Consider the following 22,713-nt stretch of genomic DNA (forward strand, 5'->3'; position numbering starts at 1 on the left):
GCAATCTTGCCCTGCCTCAAGAAGATGCACGAGGACAGACTAGGTTGTAAAGTGGTAGGGCAAGAGTCTATAATGTGGCAGACCTGGTATCCCCCTCTGCTATAGACTTCCTGTGTCCTTGGCCAAACCATTGAATCTCCATCTCTCAATTCCCAATTTGCAAAGGAGGACAATAGCACTTCCCTGCTTCTCAAGGGTGTTGTGAAGATTGCTACTTTGAAGAACATAAGGTCTTCAAGTAACAGGAACCCTCTAAGTTTCTAAGACATCAAAATAAAACAGACCAATCTTGTTCCCAAAAGACCCAGGCAAGACCTAAGGCCAAACAAGAGCAATAAAGCATTGCCAGCTCTTGGGAGGTGCAAGGCTGCCTCTGCCAGATGAAACAAGCAGAGCTCTGGATGAGACAAGTCTTCTGGTTTGGAGCTATTCTGACTGAGCTCAACCACTGCCAGAACACTGGGAGAGTTGGTTGGCTGTCAGGAGTTCAGATGCATCCTGCTACCCAGTCACAACATGGTTTCCTTCTAGTAGGTGTTATAGGCAGCTGGGGGCTCTGGGAAATGAAGGCAGTTGCTGCAAGATGCTCTGCTGTTTCACCAACTCTGGCCTTCTCTCTTAGCTCTCCTGTGGTCCCTGGCACTGCTTTCTTCCCTCACAGGCTGTAACAGGTCCACAGTGACAAACAAACTGAGTGTAAGGAGGGTATGACTTTAAACCAGGAGAGGAAGGCTGAGGCTACTATAGTTGTGATTAGTAGTGTAGACAAGTAGCCGGCTGGCTTGTTTCCCATCACTATTAGGCACAGGGTTTCTGCACTGTACATTGATGCAGCAAGGAGGACTAAAACAAAAATCCAACATCAAGCATCAGCATAGCCAAATTACATGTAAAAGCCTGCTGCAAATGAGCTTCACCAGGGAAATCCACTCACAAGGCACGCTACAATATGATAGGAAAGGGAATGCTCACTAGAGCTCACAGGTTGCCCTAGCTGAGAGCATGACCCCATATCCCTATCCAGCCTCCCTACACCTAACATGCCCTGCAACAGTCTTTCCCCACTCATCTCCACACACTGATCTTGTCTTCTTGCAAGGAAGCACCACACACACCTCTAACAGTTTTGGTAGACAGGCAGGCTTTGGATGTAGGGTTGGTTTTCCATGCATATGTAATGAATGACTCTCCTCAGGCCTAAACAAGAGGTCATTTGTGCTTCTGATGCACTGCATGTTCCTCCAGTGGTCAAATTGGACCCATCCCATCACCTGGGCCGCTAGCTATCCTCTCCCTTTCTTAATGTGCAGCATCTGCACTCAACTGCCTGGTGAGTGCCAGGTGTGCTGTCTTCCTAAAACTTGTTTGGTTCCTGAAGCCTTTCAAGAAGCATGGGAAATGGATGTGATTTGGGGTTTTAATCCATCATATTGTCCCAACCCTAACATCCAGGGTCTTTTCAACACCCAAATAGATAGCATAACCCATCACAGAGAGGAGGAGTGTGACCACACTGCTGAGAAAAAGTAACAGAAAACAAACTGGCTTTTCAGAAGTCAAGAGAAAAACTCCTTCAGCAAGAGCAGACCTGAATGGGGACAGCTGGATCCATCCTCCCTCTTGTTTGGGGAAATTCAACTCCATGGCTTGGGATTGTTTTTCAACATTGTTTTATTTTATGTATTTATTTATTGTATACAAGGTAGGGACTTCTTTGGGTGATATCTTGTATTGGACCAACTATATACTTGGGATAGTGTCAGACAGACTTCTGAATGCAAGACATTCTTCATCAGGTCTTATGAGAAAAGACAGTATAGTGATAATAAAAAAAATATTATGGAGAACTGTGAAATTTGATGAGGGAGAGAAATTCCCAGGGGAAGCAAACAATTAGCAGAAGAAAAGGAGCTGATTACTGGGTGATCTCCCAAATGGAAGTGTCATTATTATCTTTTGTGTGTGGACAGAATTCAGGAATCAGGTAGGTTATAATGTGCCATAAAAACAATATTATGTTAAGTCCTTGGTTCCTAGTTTTCTCTGGGCAGAAGTTCAGGCCTTTGGAGAATATAAATATTTCAGAGTGGAATAAGGAATGCTGTGATAAGTTAATGATGTTGCTGTTCTCGGTGCTGCTCTCTTGATTCCCTCCTGTGCTGCTGGTGTGCTGTCTGTGAGGTGTTTCCTGTTGTGATAGGTGATTCCACTTTTCCTTTGTACTTTGGATAGCTGTTAAAAGGCATTTTTGCTAGTACATTTGGGTCTGCTGCACAGTAGTCAGCTGTCTCTCTAGGCTAATATCTCTTGGTTTAGTACCAGAAGTATGTATGTCCTATTTAAGTTGATCCCTTTATGATCACCTTGTCTATCTTTTTTTTTTAAGATTCTATTGATATAATCAGTGACTCGAAGAACCCTGCTCTGAGTTATGCTGGTGTGGCTCTTGCTCAGGTCAGTGGGGAACACATCGACATCGGCATAAGGCATGTACAGCTATGTTTTGACACCAGGTTGCAACCCCCTCATTTGACCCTGTTTAACAAAGATAGCTAAACCCACAGAGCAGCTTTTTTCACAATCCTCTACCAACATTAAGGTGCCCATGTTGTCATGTAGCCTAACCAATTGTATACCAATGCTTTCTGGGAAAATCTGGGCATCGCTGCTGCCTCAGCACAGGAGAGAGTGCCCTAAAGACATGCACACACAAGAGTTTGTGTTATAGATTGTCACACTTCAGGAGGAGCTGAGTGGAAAGAAGTCTGGCCAGACTGGTTCACAGGCTGAGTCATTGGGTTTCTGTCTATGCCGCAAAAAAAGAAAAAGAAAAAACATCCAGAACATTGTGTCTAACAGGTTACAGGAAAGCAACAATTAAATGGCCTAGGCCAGAACCATAACTAGCTGTCATGGTAAGTAGACACAATCCAAGTCACTGATTGACAGTCTTAGTTAGAAGTTGTAGGACCCAATTCTCAAAAAAGCTTTGAATCCAACAGCCAGTGGGGTAACAAGGAGGGGGTGTTGGTGATAGGGGCAACTGCCCCAGGCATTGACATAGGAAGGGGCAAAAGAAGTGACTGCTGCCTGCAGCACATTTGCATTCGTGATCACAGGGCAACCAGAAGTCATTGCTTCTGCTTTGCCATGGGCACTTGCCATGTCCCCACACTGCTACCAGCAGCTCTCATTTAGGCACCTGAATGAAATGGCCCAAATTTTGAAGCAGTTCAACAGGCACTGCTAATTGCTGATCACTTGAAAACCCAGCCACTTCCACTGGGATGCCGAACTGGGAGCTGAACTTTTAGAAAATCCACTTCCACTTGTAGGTGCTAATCACATGACAATTCTAATATAATAAAGGGCTTAGTATGTCTGTCTGTCTGTCCGTAACGCTTTGGGGGGCAACTGCACATTTGCCACCGAGGGCCAGCGGTGATTGGATGCGGGAGCTCCCATCCTGAGGCAGGGAGGCGGGAGCCCCACTGCTCTTTGGGAGGAGGTGGAGGCAGAGCCGGGTAGGGGGACAGAGCTGCCACATTGGAGGCTGGAGGAGGAAGTGGCGGCAGCAGAGGAACTGCTTATATGGCCGGCCCCGAAGGGTGAGTGCGGGGTGGGTGGGGGCCATGTAAACACTCCCTTAAACACTCCGTCATTCATGATGGGCAACTGGCTAGTCTAGCATATTTGTGTAGGTGGGGTCCTATGGAGGCAGAATACATCTCCCTCTGTATGAAGAGACATGGGATTAAATCCAAATACAACATTGCTGGAGAGACAAGAAAAACAAGTTCCTGGCCAGAAGTCTGTTTTGTATTAGGCAGAGTCAAGAGACTAAAGAGAAGCAAAACAGCATGTTAATACAGGCCACAATTTTCTTTTAAGACAGATAAAGGAGGGTGCTGGAGGGCTCTCTCAGGAGAGCAATAAAAGCTGCTTCTAAAAGATGTGAAACTTGTGCCTCATCCAGATTGGCTGCTGTAGGATGGGAAGTGATGAGTAATTGTTCCTGGACTGGGAGGACAAAATAACCAACTTTTTCAACTGATTAAAAAAATTCATACAAAAATATGAAATCCACAAACTTAACCCTAACCACAAGAGACTCATGAAATTTGATGAGACCCTTGAATCAAAGGGAGCTATGGGTCATATATCCTGTAATCTCTATACAGGCAATCATCTGGGAGAATCAATGGGAAGTGGTCTGAGTAAGGATTGCAGGGTTGACCATAGGGAAGTAAGAAGAAGCATAGTTTTGCTAGGCAGGCCTTACAAAGCTTTCACAACATACAGCACCAAGAGAAACCATCAAGTGTTCTGGCATGACCACTTCAGTTCCAGTTTCCATGATACTCAATGCCAGGAAGATGTCAACCAAGAGAAGGGAATTTATAGAAAGGCAACAAAACGCTGAAAGAGCTGGTAGGAGGGAGTTTCAAAGAAAGATGACAAAGGTCCTGGGCTGGTGATACAAAAAATGCAATCAGCCAAGGAAATCTTAAGCTTGGTGAAAGGTAAAATCACCTGTGAGAGTGAGGGAGCCCTGCTCAGCTGTGGAAGTCAGAAGCCCTGGAGTCTTTGAAGCCAAGCCAAACCAAAATGATACTACTTCCAAAGGCAAAAGGCTGCACCTAATCTATCTCTAGCAGGATATCACAGTTATTTCATCAGTGCCTTCCTTCACCTCAACTGACTGTTTTGATAGCCTGTAGGTTACCACAAGAAGTATGCTTCTTCTCAACAGGATTGCTTGTAGGCTTTCAGGTTACTGTCTTGTGGATCTCTGATGCCTCTGACATTACCCTTCTAGCCTCTTGGATGATGTTTTCCCAGCTCACAGAGCACTCCTCATTAGATAGACAGATATTAGTTATCATGTTATTAGAATATTGCAGCCATGAGCTCATCTGAGACATGCCACATATAGCACTGAGCACCCTGCTATGGCACAGTAGTTACAACAGTGCTTATGTCTAGAGGAGAGATCAAATACTGAAAGAAGAAAATCACTGCTCCCAGCTTGTATAAAGGCTCCACTTCTATATAAAGTAATTATAAAGTAATTGAATTACTGTGAAATGATAGATCCCCCTTCTTTATTAAGAACACAGCTGGACTGAATTCGCTAATGGCAGAAGAGAAGCAAATGCAGGTTTAGAATGAGACAAATGCCACAATAGTACAGTGGTGCATGCTTCAGAAATGAAGTCAGTTCATTTCTATAACCCTTTGCCCTAACATAGCACTCTTCAGTTGAGAATCTCAAAGCACTTTTCTTACCTTCTGGGGCTGTGATTTTCAAACAAGTTAAGCGTTAACCTGACTGCCTTCTCACGGAAGTGACTTCAGTGAAGCAGCTACACCAACAGTGAATGTCTCTGAATATTCTACTTGAGAAATATTAGAGGAAAATGGCATTGAGATGCATGGTTGTCTTCAAGGTTCAAAATATTAGAGATTCTGGTTTTTCTACTGGCCCCCGACTCACTGTATTATATAAAAGCAAAGTCATTTGCTCTTGCTCCCACAATCTCAGCTACGTTCTCAAAGTCAGCAGAATTCAAGAACACAGAAAAAATGCCAACTCATAGCAAAACAGCAATAAAAGTACTTTAAACTGTATGCACATCAGAAGAAAACAGTGCTGTATCCGCCTTCATTAAACATTTACAGAGAGTTTAACTACGCAACTTGGCCACAAGCAAATCTTTGTGTAGAACCAGATTTGTGTGATTATGATTAGTGAGTCTAGAGGTTTCATTTTATTCTGAAAGGAAAATTAACTAGAGTTGTTTCTGAAACAGAAACAATATTATGGTCTTATTATGAGTGAAAATAAATCTTCTCAAGGCCTCTTCGGGCATCTGCTCTCCTTTCTCCTGAATTGTTAGATAGTAAGGGACCTGAAGATAGTCAGTCAGTCAGTTCACCAACAGTAATGGAGAATGTGTCCTCTAACAAGTGCTTTAAGCGTAATTGAGTTCAAATAAGAGATTCATCCAGGCTTTCACCCACTAATCAGGTCTAACTGGGACCTATGTGCCAGCATAGATTTACTTATAAAAGGGCTGTCCAACTGGCAACCCTTGGGCGATCCTGTGGCCTACAGAGCTTGTCGGCATGGCTGCTAGACATGTTGCACTGGCAGGCCTCTGGACCTAGGGGGGTGAATGCTGCCCGTGCTCACTCACTCACACACACACACACACACACACACACTGCCCCCTTCTGAAATCAGAGCCTTTAATTGCCATTGGCAATTAAAATCAGTTGCAGAGGAAAAGGAGGGGTGAGCTGTGACAGCATTCACCGCTTACATTCTGGAGCTGCACCAACGCAGTGGCTCCAGCAAGCAGCCATCTGATCACTGAAGGTTGGTCATCCAGTCAGTGAGAAGCCCTGTGGTCTGGATCCATTCCACAAGCAGCCATGTGGTCCAGATTCAGCATATAAGGCAAAATGAGCTGGACACCCCTGCCTTATAAACATAACAAAGGGTGTCAACTTAAACTGACCAAACTTCATTTCTCCTGAGATAGCTTATTCCAGTCTCCCTGCACAAAACAAGCCATACATCTGCCAAGGACTGAGTCATTTGTCATTTAACCCACAGTGTAAACCAGAAGCACATCAATGAAGTTAAGCCAGTATGAGTGAGAATACGTCTAAAATGTAGTCTGGGCAGCTTAACTGGATGTATGCCAGCTAGCTTTAAACTAGAGAGCTGGGGCACTGTTATCAGTGTAGCTGTGGCTGCATACAGCTCTTCACAGATTTTAAAACCAAGTATTTATCCAGTGTTACCGATGAACCTGCAGCTTGCACTGAGCTCTGTGCTGTGGGGTTATACTGGTACCTGATTTAGTTCATTCAAATCTAGCTTGGATCCATCTACACAAGGTACAAACACACTAAGCTTGACTGCAGTCTGGACACGCTGTGAGGAGGAAGAAACGTTGCATCTACTTTTTCCCTTCCATTTCTAGAAACATAGGGCCAAATTCTCAATGGGTGTAAATAAGCATGGCTCTGTGAGAGCCGGTGGAGCTATATAGATTCGTGCTGCTTGGGGATCCAGCCCCTGATACCAGCTTCTGTTCTCTCTCGCACAGAACCAACAAAAGCGAAATCATTATCAGGCCTATGGTAGCCGACTCTTTTTTCAGTATCTGTTTGCCACTCAGGTCATTGTGTTCATTCCAACATGCATTCAGCCAGCTCATCTCCAATTCCCTTGACTAATTTATCAGCCTCCTCTGTCACAGGTATAACCCCTTTGTCTCCAGAAGGCCAGTCAGACTGCTATAGATCAGTAAATAGATGTCTAACTTGGAGTGTTTTTATGCTGGTGTAACACTAGTGCACCTCCATTGACTGCAGTGGAACTACTCCAGACTTGCACAGGTATCAGTGAGGACAGGATCAGACTCCCGGCTGAAGCATCTTAAACCAGCGCATCTCTTCTGATTAATTTAATTAGTGACACAATGTCTGTGCTGTACAATACCATTCTCCGAATTCTCCCTAGCGATATCCAATACTACAGACCTATTTGATACCACTGCTTCTTTCGTCTCTTTATTACACAGTCTCCTTCTCTCACTCCCCTCTCTTTTCATGTTGCAAGCCACTGACCTCTGTTATTCTGATCCTCCTGTGCTATGCCTCAAAGGGGCACTTGTCCTTCAGCTTGGACAGCTGCATACCCTCCTCTTTCTGCTGCTCAGATTGGTTTAAAAATCAGCCGTGTGTCATCCAGAACATCTCGTATTCACTGGTTATCCCTGGGATGAATTTACAGAAACTAGGTGCTGTTATCCAATCCCTCATTACAACAACAGCTAACCAACAGCACTCTTCTTAGCTCCACCTCATAATCAGAACGACCTAACACTTAACATCCTGCCTCAACGCATACCCTGTACAAGAGTCTGAATGCAGCCGATAATTAGGGCTTGTCCAATATATGGAAATAAATGCATCTATTCCACCATATAAGGGATAGTTAATTTCTGATTCTTGAAATGGATTGGTTGCTATCGTTGAATTATCCAATTATTGTAGATATAAATTATGTTACCATCAGGTCAAAAGCACCCGGGTCATTGTAATGGAGTTACACACAGGATGAAGTCTGCTCAATATTTTTAAGGGGAAGACATACTTGTAACAATAATCAAACAAATTAATAAGGATCAGTCATTTTGCAAAACAGCTATGCAACAAATTCTACTGCCTTGTGGTATATACGAATACCCATTGTTGGGAATTTCTGAAAACAGGCAACACTTACGTTCTTCAAATACAAGATGCAATTCTTAACACCAAGTATTTCTTCTAAACAGTCTTCAAGGAAAAAAACAATAAAAATCTCTTCTATGCACCATAGGGGTGCATAGTTGATATTCGATTATTTGATGTTTTGTTTTTGCCTTGAAAAGAGTCAGAAAAGTTAGTAAATCTTATATTTAAATTAAATTAAAATAATATGCGGTACCGCTGATATAGCATTTCCCCTTTGCCACAGGCAACATTGTATTTTAGGTTTTCTTGGTAATCAATAGTTGATCAGATGGTGCTAATTTTTATTATACATTTTAGAAACTGAAAGGCTAGCTCAGATTACTTTTGTTATATTTGTTGGGCTAAAAAACATCAGGAAAGCAAAAAGGAAGGTCTGTGTTTGGCAGAGAATAGGTTTGTCCAGGTTATAGTTACTTATTAAGCTTATTCCAAAAAATCTCCAGTTTTGAGATCTGAGACCCTAAATTTAATCGGGATGTAATTTTAGAAAGGATGGGTTACCAGTGTTTGGTATAGCATCAAGGAGAATATTTTAGGACTGTACTGAAGATTGAATTATGCCTGTAAAGAATCTGCAACAATATCTGGTTCTGGCTGTTGCTCAAATTCAAATCTGTTTCTGGAATTCAGATAACAGAATGTTGCCATTTCTTTTCTCTGATGTATCCTTGGCTGTCCCTGCTTGGTGGGCATGCTGCCTGCCAGCCACGTGGAAATCAGGAGAGTCTTGATCCCAATGTGGTCAGAGAGCTGTTCCCAAGCAGGATGCTGCCTGCCAGGCACATGGGGATTGGGACCCTCCTGATTCCCATGTGGCTAGCAGGCAGCATCTCTACCAAGAGGGGATGGCTCTCCTGGCCAGGTGGGGATCAGGTCCCAACCTGCTCTCCATGTGGCCAGGATGCAGCAGTTCCAGCCACATGGAGATCAGGATGGGCTCCAATCCCCATGTGGCGGGGAGACAGCTGCCCCTGCAGCCAGCACAGCTCCCCTCCCCACATAATAGGGCTTAGCCAGGCAGCAGAAGGCCCCCTGCTGCCTGGGCTGACCAGAAGCAAATTGCTCCTGGTCAGCATTTACACATGAACTACTGAGCCGTTAATCTAGTACAGGTTTCCCTCACTTTATGCTATACATGCATTCCTGGAAAACGGCACATAACTCAAATTCGCATAAAGGGAATCCACTTTACAATGTAACGAATAGGGATATGTTCCAAGACCTCTACTGTACTGACCCCCAGAGTCATTTCTACCACTTTTACAAGACAATTTTGGTCCTTGTCAACAGCAGACAGTACACACAAGCACAGGGCACTATCATAATGCGGATGGCAACTACAGAAACACATATCACAGACACAGTAGGTTTAGACTAGACATTAGAAGGCACTTCTTCACAGTCAGGGTGGCTAGGATCTGGAACCAGCTTCCAAGGGAAGTGGTGCTCACTCCTACCTTGGGGGTCTTTAAGAGGAGGCTTGACATTTACCTAGCTGGGGTCTTTTGAGCCCAGTTTTCTCTCCTGCCCAGGGCAGGGGGTCAGACTAGAAGATCTGCAAGATCCCTCCCGACCCTACTTCTATGAATCTATAAGACAACAAGCAAGGAAGACAGATCCACACAGGAGACTATTTTGGTGCGCATCACTCCCACGATGCACCGCAGGAAGCAGCTGACTGCAGGCTTCCACCACACTGATCACATAAGAGTGAATTTACCTTGCATATAACAAATTTTTGGTATAAAAAGGGTCATCACAAGAGCAAATTCACACCTACAGAACCCACATAAAGCAAGGGAAACCTGTACCTGTATTTCTTGGTGCTAGCAAACAGTGCATTAGCCTAATTTACTGCACAGTAAGTCCTGCACACATGTAGATGGTGACGCTATACTGCACGTTATTGTAGTCTAATGTGCAGTAAAGTGTCTCTTGTAGATGCTCCCAAGAGAGAGAGACCTATGAACCAGGACAACTACCTGTAATCCCCCAACTCTTGGCCTTGAATTTAAAACTAAAAATCTCAATCCAATACTCAAAACACCAATCTAGCCAAATGAACTTCTATTATTCAGAGATGTATTCCTACATTCTACACAGGGCTTCTTTCAACTCAAGGGACTCCATTCATTATACCATCACTGCCACAGAAGGTAGCTTATAGGAGGCAGTACAAATTAAAAAAGGGAAGTGATGGACATCCATGAACGGCAATGAAATATTGCCTTTGGAGGCTGTGATCTACCTCCAGGGAATGTCATATCTTGTCTAAATAAGAAATTATGTTTGAAGACTGGTTACTTCTTGTCCAATCATTTTTCAGAATTATTTTTAGGCCTTTTTAAGCACTGATTACACTGGCTCTGATTCCCTGCTACTTATATCAGCATAAATTAGGAATCACACCATTGAAGTCAATGGAGTGTCTGGCTTAAAAATCAGATGACATAATTAAAAGGGCAAAATCAGGCAGTTACCCAATCTATTATGTCCTTTATCACCATGAGTTTTGAATGGATCATGATAGCTCTTTGGAAGGTCCAGACTGTTCTGCTCCTCCAGTTAGAGCAAGAGACTGGTAGAGGTTTCATGACAGATTGAATGAGGCCCTGACAAGGGGCCTGAAGAGACAAGCGTATTTCACATCTTTGTTCTGAATACCATTTCTCAATGTGTGCCTGAGGAAACACTTGGTCAGCGGGTCCTTGCTTTTGTGTGCTGTCCTCCCAGTCAGGCCAGGGAAAGTGCAGGCATTCTGCTCGACCGCAGCAACGCTCTGGAGAACTGAATAAGCAAGCCCTTTTTCACTTTCAGTCAGCATCTTCTTTAGTTGTTCTCTGACTGTGAAGCAGCTCCATAGCTCATCTCCTTTTATGCCAGACTCCTGCAGTTTCCACCCACTTTTAGGGATATTAGCATAGCAACTTAGGTAAATAGATATTTGCTCCTTTGCTGTGGTGACCCTTAGGTAGTAGAATTTGCTTCCCTCAACATCTCTTTCAAGCCCTTCCTTCTGCACATTTAAGGAACTCTAGGACCATGTTTAGTCTCCACCCTGCAACTAATTTGAGGCTGAGCTAGGTACCCCATAGTACTTATCAACAGGTGTGGCAAGAGTGCTGGTGTGTCTGAATACCTCATCTGGCTCAGTATGACAGAACTCACTTTTGGCATCACAAACCAAAGGCTTTTGCCATGGATAAATCATGTCAAACATCTTCAGTTGCTGGAAAAGGATGATGACTTCTCAGCGCTCTGTACAGTCACTTTGGATCCTGGGTTTCCCTGAAGGTTTGCTGGCCGATATTAGTCTGCCATTCCCCTTCGTGCCAGTTTCAAGTGGATGCACAATGAGGTTTGCCAGTGTCATCTTCAGCAGCTCCACCAGAGCTAATGACACTGGATTTTACTCGTCTTTCAGGCTGCAAATGAGAGTTTTTCATTTCAGGCAGCTTTCTAGGATTCCATAAAATACAGCTGTAAGAACGCTGGGCACACTGCACAGCAATTATCCCCCCTCCTCTCGCTGAGAATATTCCAGTGCTGTTCTGTGATCAAATCCCGTAATGGGTGGTTCTCCCATTTAGTAACCACAACAAATTCCAAGACATAACTTCTCTTGGTTTGTGGCTTTACCAACAATACACACTTAAGTCAAAAGCCTCAGAATGCTACATCACCAGTACTCAGTCATATTGTTCTACTCTAATAGAGATGCTCATTATTGCTGCTGGGATAATCCAGCTGGGAAAAAATTGGGTGTTGATCTAACAGCACCATTGCAAATATAACAGTTACATGGATTGGCAGCTTTCTGTAGTGCTTGTATTTTTAGAGTCACTGGATCAACTAAGGCACTGGCACTGCTCTTGATTGAGTATTGAAAGTTCCCACATCCTCAAGTGCTGCCTGTACATCTGATTTTTTTCTTCCTAAGGTACCTGCAGTCCTGGAATATAAATATGTTCCATCTCCCCCTCCCCCTGCCCTGTAGCATTACCCAATGCCTAGAAAATTTTCCTTTGACTTTCATGTTGCTCTCCACAGCACATACACTGGACCATGAAGTCTGCATTCTTGTTCAGTCTGTCTCTGCCCTACTTCCCGAGTTTCTTTAGCTTGAGCCTATGTACTCATTCTGCACTAGTTATTGTACTGAAACTTTCCCTAGATAGTGCAAACTGTTATTGCTATTTGAAATAGTGTTATAGCAGTGTTGTAGCCATGATGGCTCAGAGACACAAGGCTTTAGTACCATCTTTTACTGGGCCAGCTATATAGTTGGGAGAGATATTAGATAAGCTTTCAGGCACAAAAGGCCCTTCCTCAGGCCAGGGAAAGGAACAGATACAGATTAATATAAATACAAGATGAATTTCTGTAGATCTGTTTCAACACTGTCTCCTATAAGCTGGGATCATCTATCCTGCAGAGGATCCTGTCTTTTGTTAAGAAAACTCTTAACAACTCTAAAACATACATGGGGACGTCAGAGTTCTCACCTCTCAGACTTCAGGATCTACTCTTCTTGGGCTTAGGTGAGACACGGTCTTTTCCTAATAGCCTCAATCAACACAGGGGTAGAGGGTTCTCCCAACACTTACCAGCAACTCTAATGGATCAGGCAGTATTCTTGGAGGGTCTCACTCACCTCTCATCCTTCCTGTTCCCCCAAGTATAAGAACATTTTATTTTCATTTATTAATCTATGCAAGCAATAAAGAAGACCAGCAGGACACTACTCAACAGAATTAAGGAAGAAGGGTGAAAGAAAGTGTTCCATGAGCAACAACCCAACAAGATAGTTCCAAGATCAAAACACTTGAAGGACTTACAACATGATAATGAGATGACAGAAAAGTGTGCGGGCCGGGAGCAGTCCGGGCCCTTTTTCGCGCCGCGCAGGCCATGGCCAGCAGCCCGGGCACGCTGGGTCGGAGAGAACAGGCACGGATGCGTAATGATTGATTTAAGATTATTTACTTACACCGAAGATGGTCGCGGTGCAGGCAGGAAAACTTGCTTGAGTTGCAGTTACAGATAGAAAAGAAGAGAGGCGGACTAGAGTTCCTTCCCGTGAACATTTTTCTAGCCCATCCGGTTGGAGGCTCTAAACTGCAAGCCCGTCGTGCCAACCGAAGAAAGTACTCGAACTCACACAAAGTTTGCTAGGCTCCATGGAACTTGTAATAGACTCACACAAAGTTTGCTAGGCTCCGTGGAACTTGTGCATGCAGGGAGAGGGATACGTCGAGGTTTGCGCTCGGTGATGGGGAGAGGCTAGAGGCTGATCAGACCCCTGTTGCCTGCTTGAAATGCACTGGGTCCAAAGGCTCTGCAGCGCTTAGAGATCTTCACACAGCATGAAGTCTCTTCCTCCTGGTGTTCGTGGAGTCCTCCAACTTGGGCGGAAACCACTCAAGCCTTTTATATGGCTAGCAAGCCAATCACTAGCCGCCACGTGTGAATAATTTCACGCAAGCCAATAATGGGGCTTGAATTTGAATACAAATGGCGGGAACTCTTTGCAACGTGCATTTCTGTGCTGCAAAGAAAAAATGCGCACTGCAAAGAAAGCTACAAATTGGCGGGAATTCTTTTGCACCGGGGCTTTCCTCTGCAGCAGAAAACTCCACCGTGCAAAGAAGCTGCAATTTAGCGGGAACATAATTCAGTGGTGCCAAAGCACACACAAAACAAAAATCACACCTTTGGGTTGTGACAAAAAGGTCATGTCCCTAAGGATGTTGATGATACATTAGCCAGACCAAACTTGCAAAAAAACATTATTAAAAGGAAAGATATAACCATCTATACAGAACTTGAAACTCTACGATTGTTTTCAACTTTATCTTTGGTGTGCGTGTAGTCATCCAGTGTGACCTCCATTCTACTACAGCTTGGGCTGGTACTCTTTATCATTGCTTAGCATGATTGGACCCTGACCTGCTCCCTGTACCCAACAAGCTGTTGGCTGCCACCCCAGTTTGGCCTTAACTGTTTCTGTTCCCTGCCCGTTGTCCCTCCCATCAGCTGCAGACTTACCCTTTCTAGTAAACAAAGGCATGGTTCTCCAATCTATCAATTCTTGTGCTGGGTTACTATCTAGTCCCTAAGAAGGTATGTTGCAGTGCCCCAGCACACTGGGTAAGGATCCCTTTTGCAGGTACTGTCGGATTCTTTTCAGCTGACCAAGCCTTCCTACATGGAATTTACAAAGAGGAGCACAGACCGAAAGAGGAGTTTTCGAGGTGGCACTATAAATCCTTTCTGACTGTGTACAATTAGGACGGTAGTTAACTGGAGTTGTAGTATCTCTTCTATCTCTCTTAATGAAGAGCCAAATTTGTTTTTCCAGGCCCAGGGTCTTACACACACTTAAATGGTATAGTTTGTACTTGTAAGTAGGGTCCTACTTAATCCACGGTTTCACACAAGCCACAAAATTGGGCATTATGAGTAAAATCAAACACTTACTAAAAATAAAGTGGTGACTCCACAGTGGGAGCCAGTGGTCCTCATGTCCACTGCAGCCCAGCCTTGCAGCCTGCTGGGGGGAAGTCCCATGGGCACAAAAGGGAGCAGCCAAGATGGCGGCTGCCCCATCCCCCACAACTGATTGGCTGAAGACTACCTACCATATGGCTCCACCCCTGCACCAATCAGCAGAGGGGCAGGGCCACAAAACAGACAGCCCTCTCAGCCAGTCAGTGGCAAGGGGCAGGCTCACTGCAAAAAGGCCAGGAAATTGGCTCCATGCACTGTGAGCAGCCCATGAAAATCCCTTTTGCTCACTACAACTTGGGTAGATTCCTACTTGTTAGACATGCCACGGGTGCTACAATGAAAGTAACTTACACGCGGGACAGAACACCAGGTAAAACAACTAACAAGAATGCATGAAATGGGGTGATCACGGTGTTGACCTGTTTTAACTTACACTGTCCTGTTAGTTTCTTTCATCATCCTTATGCCCACAGAGTGAAATCCTAGCCCTATTGTTAGGTTTGACCTAGAAACCACTACACATAGCCCAAGCAAAAGTCTCTGTTCTGTAACTAATGCTCAATTGCAATGATAAGGAGAAGACAGTCTTAGATAAAGGAGACTTGAAAACAAAAACAGAATTAGTGGAGTAGGGCAAAGAGCTGATTTAAATATTAAGATTCACACCCCTAGGTGGGGAGAAAGTATGCTAATGAAACATACATGTATGGAAATGAGATACATAGCTAAAACACAGGTATAGAGACATGCGCAGTAAAGAACTCCTTGCGTCACTCCCTTATAACCAATTAGCAAACAAGAATGCTTATGAAGGTCCAATACTCCTGTATAAAAGATGCTCATAATTAAGACTCTGTGTGCTTGTTACGTGAAATTATTCCGCTTGCACCTTGTATTGCTAGCAATAAATCTTTATACTTTCACCCCTGGTATCTTTATTGGCTTTTGCATACCGGGCACGATCCCAGACTTGAGCTGGGGCTCAACACTATTACCAGAAACAATGCCAAGACTTCATTCTCAGTGTAGAAATGATACTCACTTTACAAACTCCCTGGATGTCAGCCTGGTATAAGTTATACCTGTTTTACTACTAACACCTAACAGGGGCCAGACTTTCAGAGGAGCTGGCCCCACTTTACACTTATATTTAGGCCATTAATACTTTGTCTAACATCAGTTAATAGAATTCCTAATTGCTTCATTTTTCCCAGTATGCTGCCAGTGTTGCCACTGTTCACTGTCTACATTCAGGCCCTGATGGTTCAGCACTACAAGATCTTTATCACTCAGACACACCAGGATTAGTATGATCCGTGCATTAATATCCAGTCACAGACCAGAAACAGCTGGGAGCTGCATAGAAGACCTTCTGGTGTCAAAACAGCTCCCATTAGCTCAGCCTTTTGATAGCCTCTTATTTAATCCAATAGGGGCTTGCTCTTTTTTTTTTTGGTTGATCATGTAACAAAATGTCTCTCATTCACTAGAGTATTTATTAATCAGTTAATGCCTTTCCTCTGGCACAGTGAGAAAGTGACCTCTTCCATCTCTACCTTTTTCAAAGCCATTCACTGCTGGAATGCTAATGCTCTGCTTGCAGCCAGCTCAGCAAGTAAGAACTGAGGGTACAATGACCTCATGTGGCAAATTCTGCACATAACTGCACATTTGATCTCACTATTATCACTAGTTAGAGGCTCTGCAGGACAATTCTTGCAAATAGGGGCTTTATCTCAAGATTGGAATCTATAGTAGGCATTATTTTCTGAGAAGGGGCTTCATGAGAAAGGGATGGTTTCAAGGGGACCGCTCTTTAGTCTAGAAACCTGGATGTAAAGAGGTTTGTTTCACTAATGGATTTTAATCCGATTAAAAAAAAATCTCTGCTGGCAATCTGGCAATATCTTTGGGCCAATTGCCCTTTCTATGCAGGCAAAAGAATATTGCACTGAAGAAACTATTAGTGCCTTTTTTATCCCTTAAAATATTTAGAGCAACATTTTCAATCTACCAGGCGCTGCATAAATATTAATTACCTAATCCTTACAAACCTCCTGGGAGGTACAGGAAATATCAATATTTTAGAGATGGAAAAATTGAAATGGAGAGTAGTTTTCTCAAGGTCACTAAGTCAGGAGAGGGGCTGATGACAGAACTCAGCAAACTTAACTCCCAATTATGCTTTACCCACTAAACATTTCTCTTCCAAGGGTTCCCTTTTCATGAGACAGGAAAATAATATGGCATAACGAAATTCAGATGAGGAATAGTAGACAGAGAGCCCATTTTCCTTTCTCATTTGTATTTAATAAACAGATTTATTTTCAAAAAAGACAATTCTGTATGTGGGAGAGGAACAGAATCAAGTCACTACTAATCACATTTCAAATGCAATTGAATCATGATGAAGCCTTCTTAAATAAGTGTATAGCAGAAAAACAATTAGTGTGTAAGCAATTAAGAAGAACTATGCTCTTTCTCCAAAACTAAATGAGCTGTAAACAGGAAACAGCACTATATTAAGTTAGAATCCATATAAAGATATAGCTACAGGAGGCTGGAAGTAATGCAAGATAATTACAAGCATACTGCTAAAGAGAATACCCAATGATTTGCAGTGATTAAAATATTGCTTGTTAATGTTTGAATCAGCACAACTGAAATGCCACTGTAAATCCCACCTCCCAATTTTGTTTTTGGGCTCCATGGATGCATCTAATAGACAAATCAACATAGAATCATAGAAAAATAGGGCTGTAAGCGACCTCAGAAGGTCATATAGTCCAACCCCTGCTAAAGGTAGGATCATCCTTGTCCAAACTATCCTATACAAGTCCATCTGATCTCTTAAAACAAACAATCCTCTCACAACTGCCAGGCACAATGCCCAAAAACACCAAGAACACCCTAACTGGGCACAGATAAAGCAGGGGGATGAAGCACTGTTGATGTCCTGCTACTGCAAAGACAGTAGTTTATTAAAATACTTGAGATCCATGAGGATCATGCCCCTTGTAATAGACAAAGGTACAAGTTCCCATAGCCAGTACCAATCAGACTGTGGGGTAAAATTCCTTCCTGGTCCCAAACATGGCAATCAGTTTAATGTCGAGCACAGGAGCAAGACCCCTAGACAGGAACCTCCAGGTTTCTACATCCCAGCAGGAGCATTAACATGTCTCAGTCAAAATCCCCAGTCTCAGTAGCAGCCAACTGCTAATGTATGTGTACATACATTTAGAAAATCTTGGTCCAAGTCTCTAAAAACAGAATAATGCAAGTCTTGGAAAACATTAAGGAAAAGAAAAGAACCACACATCTCTGAAATGCAACACTCAACACACTTTTGGTAATGTCCTTAAAAAGAGAAAGGCTTGTTTCCCCACCAGCCTAAATCCTGTAGCATACGAGCTTTAACATGCAAGTGTAAGAATTTAAATTGTAACCCACCAGATTACTTTCTCTAGTGTGAGGGGGTATAATTCATGCTATCAAAGAATGGTGTTACAATGGAGCCAAAAGTTTCATTCAGGGCCTGTACATTAAGATACCTGGCCTATGCCTTGAAGAGCTCACAGTAAAATTACAAGAGACAAAAATAGGGTTCAATCACAGGACAATAATCCTAAAATAAAAAACAAACAAACCAGTGGGGCAATAACTTGCTGCTCTCAGGTGGTACAAAGAATTGAACAGAGACAGAAACTGATCCACTGTTGGGGACACTAAGTCAGAGCTGAGCCGCAGGCTAGGCAGGAATATCTCCTCTCCTTCTGTATGCCCTGTCTACTTTACATCCAATTATTTCAGCCTTTTGTGCTGTCAGTCCAGAAGTCCAGCCCAAAACTGTAAAACATTTCTTACAGGATTTAAAACTGCTATAATGATTGGCTGAGACTTTGTGCATTTGAATTCAAACTTGGTTTTAGTGATTTTACGGAGCACTCTGGAACCAGCTGAATACAATCTGCCCTAGCCTCTGATGCAATTCATTTGGAAAAGCATTCATAAGAACATATCTATGGTAATACCTTAAAATTAGACTACTGTTTTTTAGTTTTATGATAACTAAGTCCAAGATCAACCTAAAGTCTGAAATGTTGGCGCTCATACCATAGAGATAATTGCAATATGATTTAGGTAAAAAAAAAAAAATAGATTGATATTTTGAGGTCTTCTGTTGTGTATTTTGTTAATATGAACTGAATTTTTGTCAATCTAGCTTTAAATTAACTCAGTTTCTTGAAGAAAGATCTTAGAGCAGTGGTGCTCAACCTTGTGACCTGGCAAGCTGGATGGGCAGTGTAAATCTATCCATGGGCTGAATCCAACTGGTGATCCCAATCTGGTGCCTAGGGCAGGCATGGCCCCACCTGGCTGTGTGGACAGGGCAGGGGGCAGCCTGGCCGGATCCAGCATGGGAAGTGGGGTGTAGTCCAGCCCTGCAGGGAAAAGAGGGCATGGCTTGGGCCCAATTTGGCTGTCCAGGGGGAGGGGGCATGGCTCAGCTCCAAGTGGCTGCAGAGGACTTGGGAACTTGGCAGTGGGGGAGGGTGGCAGTATTTATTGCCACTGTGCTCCCACTGCCAAATTTCCTGATGGGAAGCCTCATGGGACAGATGCCATGGCTCCACGGGCTGGAGACTGAGCACCCCATCCTAGAATGTTTCTTCCTTTTTCCCCTGAAGCTCTGGACAAGCCTGGAAGAAACAAAGAATTTGAAACTCTTTGAAAAAAAAGTGGTCACTAGCACTGCTTTATGACAACTGTCTCTGACTTTTGAAAATGTGCATATTTTCCATATGTGGAAAATAAGAAACCAGTAATGTAACACTTCAAAAATATTACAGAATGTGTATCCTCTGTGTAAATGAGGACTGTTGTCCTTAAGTTCAACTCAGTATAGTACTAATATATTGGTGACCTATATAGAGCTGTGACATCATACTGAAAAGTACTGATAATCTTAAATTCAATCCATGTTTATTTTTCAGTCAAAAGTTGGAAAAATCCAACATCATTTTTCATACAGTATGAGATTCTCTCTCAAATTAAATACAGTCAAAATAAGCACTATTTAAAAAAAATCCTCTTATAGTAAAATTTGTAATTATACAGATGACTTTTGAACACAGAGTTGGAAAAACTAATACAAAATACAATACATATTTAAAAATGTATCTGCACTATATGTTTTTTTCTGAACTTAGAAAAAAACAAGCCTCAATTACAAACATCAGTGCACTAAAAGTTGGTTGTTCCAAATTTTCCCCCTTCTCACTGCAAGATGACAAAAAAATACTGTCTAAACTGCACTGCCGAACATAGGAGATATGCCCAAAGTATCTGCAGAGTTAACAAGGGGGGATATTATTGAAAAAACAGGAATCTTCCACCACAACATCTAAGAAGTCATATAATAATATCTACAAATACACTGTTTAAAACCTGAGAACAATTTAAAGTTTTACCTTCCCTTTACAGTTCTTAATCTAAGGAACACTGTATTCTGCAAGAAAAGGATCTACTAGCTACCAAAGAGTTTCCCTAATTTCAGACCAAAATAATCAAATATGGAAAAGTTGGAAGAGTTACACAATCAAAATACTAAGTGCTTACAATAGCAAAATTCAAGTATCTTACTATACAGAACGGGACAACCGTAATAGATAAAAACTTACTAAAGAACACTGGATTCTAACCATGTGTGGGTTTGTATTTAAGTCATTATGAACAGAGCCCCACCAATCCTGTGAATTTATGACAATGTGGCATTTGCATATGTCACTATATGGTACTTCGTGATATGTTAATTCTATCAACATCATAAACCCCTTGCCCTTAATCATTTTCCATTTGGAGAGAGAAAAGTCTTCTGTAGAATATAGCAGACCCTCAGATTCCACCCCAAAATTCCCCAAAACACTGATTTCCTGGAAATTGTGCGCGCGCTGGGGACAAAACTGAAAAAGTGAAAACTTATTCCTCCAGTTCAAAACAAATTATGGACTCCCGGAGCCCTTTGAGACTCATAAACCCTACTGTCTAATGCTGAATAGGCTCACCAAGTTACAAAATTTTACGCAAACACATTTTTATAAGACACAAGATAGATCATTTGTTCTTCACAATTTGTTAAAGCAACAGTGCAGAATCTTGTCCTCTCCAAAGACTTTAATAAGAGCAAAATCTCCACTTCAAACCTTGAGCACACAGATGGTTGGAACAGTTTGGTTTTGCTTATTCTTCAAAGAGGATTACAAAGTGCTCAGAAATTCTTTGACCTGCAAAAGAAGCAAGAGTTTTTCATCAAATGAAGTATTTACAGATGCAAATATATAAGAAACATGTTCCCCTCTACTTCTTTGTGCTGCTATAAGGCACAATTACTAGGTAAAATAAAATATTATGGCTAACTATGCAATTCCATGACAACAAATTACACAGAAGGTTAAACTCCTGTAATGTACCAGGTGCAGGCAGCCATATATTGTAATATCGTGAAATTAGATAATGCTTCTAGTGGAAAATAACCAGGTTTCTTTAAGGCCCTGACCAACCTAAAGCTGGCAGAGAAGATAAGCACTGTGTCAAAACACACAAGTTCAGACAAGTAGTATTACAGGTATATGAACACTGCTGAATTACTCAATGCATTTCGACAAAAAAAAATGTTCTTCAGGATCAGAAAGATGCAAACACATTCCCCCTACCCCCAACAGAATCTCAGTACTTATAAAAAAAAACATGTCCCATAGCTTTATTCTGTATTGCAGGACCAGCACTATTCAATTAGCATTGGATTTCAGTTCCTAACTTCTTAAGACTAATTTTTTTTTTAAAAGGATGTAGGCACCTAAAGTAAGTGCTACAGCCTAGCCCCTGCAATGACATCCAGAGCTCTGACTGAGACTCTATGGCAGGGGCAGGCAATCCCCCAGCATGGATGCCACAGTGTGGCACACAAAGGCATTTGCTTGGCATGCATGCTTCAGGGCAGACAGCAGGTAAGGGGCTAAGGCTGCACTGCCACAACAAGGATTGGGCCCCTCACAGCTCCCTGCTATCTACCCCCAGCACATCAACATCTTACAAGTCAAGGTTGCGGGTGTTTTAGGAACTCTACCAAAAAAGGCTGCTGACCCCTGGCTTACAGAGAGAGTACAAGGAGAATTAGGTGCCTCCAAAAGGGAATCTAAGTGTGCTAAGCAGGGAGCCAGCTACAGCCAGCATGCTCTGTATGCAGCCATGAAGGACAGGAAAGTCTTATTCACAGTAGCAAGTACACATCAAGTCTACTAGCGATCTAGGTGAAGGTAGGAAACCACAGTCTTCTATCAGTATCAGAGCAAAAGGCACTGCTTTCTTTAATAGACAAACACTGGAAGAGGAGCAGGTGATGGTGCCCAGGCATCCCTTATACAAACATTTCTCAACCCAGGGGTCACAAGCCAAAAGTGGGTCACAAGAATGTATGAAAGGGTCTTGAACAGACTTTAAAAATGGATGATATTTTTCATACATTTTGGAAATAAAATAGATGATGCTTGTGCTCCACTATATGCTAATGCTGTGCATACTAATAAACAGGAATCTGGGTTTTCTGTTTGCTGCAGAAAAATTCATATTTTTTCCTTTAAAGGAGAAAAATGTGGGGAACTGTGGGTTTCCCCTTGTAGGCTGTCCCCTTGCAGGCTGCCAGCCCAAGGGGCTGCTTGCGTCTGGGGGGAGCAAGAGGATGGCAATCAGGCAGGGGGCACCACGTGCATGCATGCATGCATGCGGCAGCATGAAGAGCAACTCCTGCAGCTCCCCACAGGTAAGTCTGTGGGGCTGGGGTAGGAAATAGATGACATGTTGGGGGGGGGCGTGGGGGGGGCGGGGGGC

The 22,713-nt window shown here is 42.9% G+C and overlaps 1 protein-coding gene across 1 annotated transcript in view; it reads right to left on the reverse strand.

Moving 5' to 3' along the window:
- Nucleotides 1-19,819: 19,819 nt before the first annotated feature.
- DCK (deoxycytidine kinase) overlaps nt 19,820-22,713 on the reverse strand; it is a 26,631-nt gene continuing 23,737 nt past the window's right edge. Inside the window, exon 7 of the mRNA XM_025198072.1 lies at nt 19,820-21,110. Coding sequence (XP_025053857.1) covers nt 21,084-21,110 — 27 coding nt within the window. The 3' untranslated portion in view covers nt 19,820-21,083. The remainder of the gene's footprint in view (nt 21,111-22,713) is intronic.

Source organism: Alligator sinensis, unplaced genomic scaffold (assembly GCF_000455745.1).
Source record: "Alligator sinensis unplaced genomic scaffold, ASM45574v1 scaffold222_1, whole genome shotgun sequence".
Taxonomy (NCBI): Eukaryota; Metazoa; Chordata; order Crocodylia; family Alligatoridae; genus Alligator; species Alligator sinensis.